Source organism: Crocodylus porosus, unplaced genomic scaffold (genome assembly GCF_001723895.1).
Source record: "Crocodylus porosus isolate Cpor-Errol unplaced genomic scaffold, CroPor_comp1, whole genome shotgun sequence".
Lineage (NCBI taxonomy): Eukaryota > Metazoa > Chordata > Crocodylia > Crocodylidae > Crocodylus > Crocodylus porosus.
Window position 1 is genome coordinate 20220548 of NW_017728925.1, and position 6297 is coordinate 20226844.

Genomic DNA, 6297 nt, shown 5'->3' on the forward strand with positions numbered 1-6297 from the left:
GGTCCCTTCTAACCCTAGAAACTATGAAACTATGAAGTCATTTGTTTAATTATTAGAATAAGGGACTATGAAAGCACTTCCTGATTGGAAAAAATAAGGGCATGATAGAATTTTGTCTAATATGACCTCTATTCCTGATATCTCACATATATGGCACAGTCTTTGTGGAGTGTGAACTGTGCCAGTGTATAACTTCTGAAAAAGCAATTACTGCTGCCTGGTTGATTCTGAGGAAGATCTCAGTGGCACAGTATCTTTCCTGAGTTGTCTGTGGCCACAGATAAGTAACAGAGAACTGGGAAAGTAGGTGAACACGATTTCATAAATATTGCTGAACTGTAAGATACAGGGGTATAAGTTGTAGCTGTTTTGGTCTAAGGACATAGGCAGACAAGGTTTTTTGGGTAAATCAGATATCTTTTCTTAGAAAGTGTGCTAAGAAGAATTTTTCCAACTACTTGAGTTGGTCTAATAAAAGATACCAGATTTACCCAAAGAACCTTGCCTGCCTATGAACTGTAAAACAGGCATTTACTTATAAATGACAGATAGATGATAGTAGTTTCACATTTAGATTTTAAGAACAAAAGAAATGTTGTATAGGGCCAGAAGCACAGAATTTCCCTAGTCCCTTTTTGTACCTAGCTATGCTGTTTCTGCCACCTCCTGTGGCAGTGAATTCTACAAATGAACTATGCACTGTGTAAAATACTACTTTCTCTTGTTAATTTTAAACCTATATCTTGTTAATGTCAATGGGTGCTCCTTAGTTCTGGTTTTCTGGGACTCGGAGTACTGCATCCAGTTCTGGGCGCCACACTTCAAGAGGGATGTGGACAACATGGAGAGGGTCCAGAGGAGGCCACTCACATGATCAGGGGGCAGGCCTTATGAGGAGAGGCTACAGGACCTGAACCTATTCAGCCTCCAGAAGAGAAGGCTGAGCGGGGATCTAGTGGCCTGTTACAAACTAGTCAGGGGGGACCAGCAGGCACTGTGGGGGAGTCACTGTTCCCCCAAGCACCGCCAGGAGTGACCAGGAATAACGGTCACAAGCTGGCAGAGAGTAGATTCAGACATTAGGAGGCGCTACTTCACGGTCAGGGCGGCTAGCATCTGGAACCAACAGCCAAGAGAAGCGGTGCTGGTTCCTACCCTGGGGGTCTTGAAGACGAAGCTAGATGTACACCTTGCTGGGGTCATTTGACCCCAGTATTTCTTGCCATGGCAGGGGGTCAGATGAGATGATCTACTCAGGTCCCTTCTAACCCTAGAAACTATGAAACTATGAAGTCATTTGTTTAATTATTAGAATAAGGGACTATGAAAGCACTTCCTGATTGGAAAAAATCTGTACCCTTCATGGTTTTATAGACCTCCCTCAGCCTTCTCCTTTCCAAACTTATGAGCCTTTGTGATTTTAGTTTCTTGTGGTATGGCAGCTGATCCATAACCCTGATTGCATTGCTTGTCCTTCTCGGTACCTTTTCCAATTGTACTGCACCTTTATGTGAGCTGTGGAGACTGGAACTGTACACAGTCATTCAAGATGTGGGTGCACCATGGATTGGTAGATGGGACTCAGTGTATGTGTAGCCTGTGCTTTTTTAAAATTGTAGTCAGTTAGTAAACTCACATTTTTAATGGTTTTAGCAGATATATAGGAATTTCCACACATGTATCTATACTGTATATATAACCAGGCATCTGAGCCATTTTCTTGAATGTCAGCATGTGCATCATTTTCTGCGTGAGGTGACAGATGTTTTTCATTGCAGATGTCTGCTGCTACCGAAAGTTATGCCCCTTTAATGGGGGTTCGCCTTTGGTCCAGCCGTCAGCATCTGACTTCCATTTTAGCTGGAACCAGGTCCCTTACTCTGTGGGTAAGACAAAACTGTAGGAGCCCTTTTCAGTGGGCCTAGCTTTTTTCATTAGGTCTGGAATCACACTTGCCTTTGGGAAGCACAAGTGAGTGTTACAAGAACAAAGTGTCATCCTGCAGACCCAGCTAATTTTGCATGGGATAGCTCACAGTAGGGAGCCTTGGGGACTGACTCTTTCAGTGCGTGAAGAAAGGACTGACATTGCTGCCTTATTTTTCTTACCTTTCTCAGCTCATTTACTTCGTTTGCTCCCTTTTAGAGACCCAAAGTGTACATCTAAACAGGCATGGTAAGGCAGGCAGTTATAGACTTCATGCATCTGGACACATGCCAGTATTTCAGAGACTGTTCTAAACTGCTGAATCATTTATGGGTGAGGTAGGAGAGATACTAGAGCAGGTCAGGTTTCCAGGAACCTCTGAACTCATAGAATTATAGGGTTGGAAGGGAAAAGGACCTCAAGTGTCATCTAGGCAAGTCCTCTAGAACAGTTTTAAAGTTGGAGGAATGTCAGTAAAACTGCTGATACAAATCATTTGGAGTTATTATTTTTCACAGTAAAACTACCTTGTTTCATTGCAGTTTGTGCTTTTCCTTACATCCTGGCCTTCACTACTGATTCCATCGAGATCCGGTTAGTGGTGAATGGGAACCTAGTTCACACAGCTGTAGTGCCTGAGCTTCAACTTGTAGCATCAAGGGTAAGACACAGGGAAAAAGCATATCTGGTCCCCTGTGTGAGGTCTGATTCCTGTGTATGTGATGCCGGCTCCCAGGTACTCAAGCTGTGAATGGAGACAGACCTTCTCAGGAGGACCTGGTAAAAATCTCAAAAATAGCTGATCCTAATGAGCCACTTTGGGTGCCGATGCTGTACAACATGCAAAATAGTATACATATACTTTGCCTGAGCACTTGGCTCCACATTTGAGTATGTGTAAGAATGGTGATTACAAGCTTCTTTCCTGCTCAAGTATTGATCTGACACTTAGGGGCAGCATTGTCCTTCTGTCTGTTACCATGTCTCATACAGAGACCCTTCTCCAAGCTCTTTCCCTATTCTTTACATAATTAGAAATGTCCCTTCCATTCTCCACTGGACATTTCCCTGATTTAAACAAGGTAAAGAAGAGCACGGAGTTGTCTGCTTGTGAGTGTCTTACGGGGTGGAGGATGACTTGTATGTTTTGTGATGGACACTTAATGCTGCACCTGGAAAAAGAGAATCTATCTTTAACAAGCACTGACAGCCATAAAAGAAAGCAACAAGCAGCAGCAATACCTCACTTATGACACCAGTTGTTGTTGTACCAAACCCTGGGATTCTAGCTCAGATCCTTTAACGTGTGTGTGGAACATGGAGGAATACGACATGTATCATCCCCGGGGCTGGGGGGAGTGAAGAGGTAGCTGTATGTTATTTTTGCCCTTCCCCTAGTTCTGAACCCAGAACCAGAGGGTCACTTTCCATCTTTCAGGCTGCTCTGATGTGCACTGGTTACTATGCCTGTACATCAGTCAGGACTTGACAAGCCCAGGCCCACTCTCAGTGCTGTAGTTGCATGGAGTAGGGTTAGAATTGCAGGGCGTGTCTACCTGTGCATATTACTGCGACAAACTCCAGGGCTTATTATGCTGGAGTTTCTTGCTCCCAGGTGCTGTGTTTACATGGGTGTCCAGCACCACAGTGTGTTAAGCCAGGTTGGAGCAGCCCCACTGGCAAGAGGCCCAGGGGGTCAGCTTGCCAGCTGTCACTGCTTCCACCTGGCTTAATGTGCTGTGGAGGGGCTGGCTGGAGCACAAGGGTTCTTCAGTGCTAGTAAAAAACAGGGCAGGGTGAGTAAAAATAAATCTGCAGCAAGATAGTACTTGTGTATTTACAAGTACTACCCTGCTGTGGAGTTTTAGTTGACTCCAGCCTGATAGAGCTGCATGTGTAGATACTGAGACATTTACTGTGGAGCCAACTGGCCTACTCCGCAGTAAATGCCTTGTGTAGACACACCCACGGAATCATAGTAAAGCAGGGCTGGAAGGGACCTTTGGAGGTCATCTAGTCCAGCCCCCTGCCTGAGACAGGATCATCCTTATCCCTGTCCAAAGCGTACCATACAAATGCTTGTCTAACCTACTAGTAAAACAACACGGTCAGTCTTGTCACACAGCCACAAGGCACAGCACCCTAGCATGCCACGGGGCTTTGTTAAAATAGGGTCAAGAGGTTGCATACAGACCAGATGCTGTGGTGGAGCCTTCCATGTCAGATTTCAGTGACTTTGAGGCCTTTGTGCAACTGCTGTAGCTTGTGGAAAGAGGAAACCTGGGCTGTATCTCAGCAAGTGACTGGAAAGACTTGCTGTGCTAATACTGTTTTTCTTGTCATTTCAGTTGGACATTTATTTTAAAGCTACTGCGGTGGCAGTTGGATCATCTAATAGTAGTTCCAAGGAGACCAGTTCAAAGAGCTCTCCTCAGACACCGATAGCTCATGAAACACCAGAATTCCCTCTGTCCTCAACAGAAGGTAAAGCAAGTACTAGGGCTAACTGGGCTTGGTTACTGGCTTATGCTGAAAATTAGCACGTTTGCAGTGTGAAAGACTTTAAACTGATTGCAGCTGTGAGGCCTAAGAACTAGAATTTTCTATTCCATCATGGAGCAGGTGTGACTAGGGAAGCTATGCCTAAGCTACTTCTTGCCAATGTTCTCTTCCATTGCCTGTTCTCTGGGGTAAGGGACAAGTCTCAGTGGTCTAGTGAATCTTTGACACTGCTGTGGCTGTGGTTGCAGACAGAGATACCAGTTTTGGGGACACTTGCCTTCAAAGGGCTGAACTGAAATAGCCGACCTACAGAACACATTTTGCTTAAGAGATGCCTAACTCCAGGTCAAAGAAGAAAAGTTAATAGCACCTTAAACTATGGTATGAAGGGTACAAGAGCATGCTGCCCTGATGCAAAGGAAGCACGGGATGTGCAACAAGAGACTGGCCTGGCAAAACAGTGAACTCATCAGTTATGAGGGCTCATCTGCTTTGCTTTTTACCTCTGGCATGCCAGAGGTGGGGTGTTGGTGTTTTGGGTAGTTCCTCCTGGAGTTATAAGGGCCTGAACTTATGATTGTGGAGATTCCCTTGGGTAACAAAAGTCTGCCAACATAGGGAGCTGGGCACAGTGGCCTAGGAGGCTACTTCCAGTCTTGTTGCCCTCTGTGCTTCAGAAAAGTACCTTGGGGCTATGGCAGACTCACGAGCCACGTATAAGCTGACCGTGTGCTGCTGCTGCTCCTGAAAAAAAAAATGACCGCGAGGATCCTGGCTATGCTAGCAGGAGTGCTGCATGCACATCCTGGGGAGTGATTGACTGGCTGACTTTAAGACTTTTTTTAATCAGAAGCTTTCAAAATACCACTTGGTCTCTGCTGGATAATTACAAAAATGGTTTCTCTGCTCAAAAATTTTAATGACTGAAAATGGGTCTTTTAATGGGAATCTAAGCACAGCTTTAACTATGGTTCTGTAAAACTCACGTTCCCATAAATAGCTCCGTTTACATCCAGTTGCAGCTTCCCAGGCCCCACTAAATTTCCTATCATTTGTTGTTTTATGTTATCTTGTCACTGCTTTTCCATTACCTCTCTTAGGGAAACAACCTCAATCTCTCCAGTCTGCCTTCATACAAGGGTTGTTGCGGACCCCTGCTCAGGCTGATTTCCTTTGTCTGCCCCTCCCCCTTTATTTTTCTAAACACCTCCAAGGAAACGTAGCATGCAGTTCTGCACATCATTGCTGCTAAAGTCATCCTTTTTAATTTACAGTCTGGGATTATAATATTTTTCCATATCATTCTTTAGCTCGTTCTTGATGAGTGCTGATATTTTATTTTCTGCAAAAAAGAAAAAAATATGAGAGAGTGATAATTTTAATGGCGGCACAACTGACCAGATTATTTGAGATTAACTAGGGAACTTAAAGATCATATAAAGGAAGGAAAGTGAGCCTGGAGAAAAAAAAAAAAGTAAAGTAGTGATGTTTCAGAAAACCATGGTTTTTCTTTGAAGTGGAGGAAAAGCAGAGAACTATGTGTGGTAGACCCTCAGAAAAGAGAACTGGTGGATGCATACAAGTATTTGCAGAAATATACAGGCTGTATTTTGGCCTTCTGGGGGTAGAGTCATAGAAGATTTGGGCCATGAAAAAGTGTGAATTGGGGAATAGTTTATCATATTCTGTCACAGGGGTGTAGGTTGTAGCCATGTTGATTTCATAGATTTCATAGACGTTAGGGCTGGAAGGGACCTCGGGAGATCATCGAGTCCAGCTCCCTGCCCAACGGGCAGGAAGTCAGCTGGGGTCATAGGATCCCAGCAAGATAAGCATCCAATTTACTCTTGAAGGTGTTCAATGTAGGTG

The 6297-nt window shown here is 44.4% G+C and overlaps 1 protein-coding gene across 5 annotated transcripts in view; it reads left to right on the forward strand.

The window, feature by feature from the left end:
* GARNL3 (GTPase activating Rap/RanGAP domain like 3) overlaps positions 1-6297 on the forward strand; it is a 116255-nt gene that overhangs the window by 106088 nt on the left and 3870 nt on the right. For 4 of the 5 annotated variants that reach the window (XM_019541072.1, XM_019541074.1, XM_019541073.1 and 1 more), the window contains 3 exons: positions 1779-1886; positions 2469-2587; positions 4275-4410. In XM_019541072.1, the coding sequence (XP_019396617.1) occupies positions 1779-1886; positions 2469-2587; positions 4275-4410 (363 nt within the window). The remainder of the gene's footprint in view (positions 1-1778; positions 1887-2468; positions 2588-4274; positions 4411-6297) is intronic. The other variant, XM_019541075.1, reaches the window with a different exon arrangement.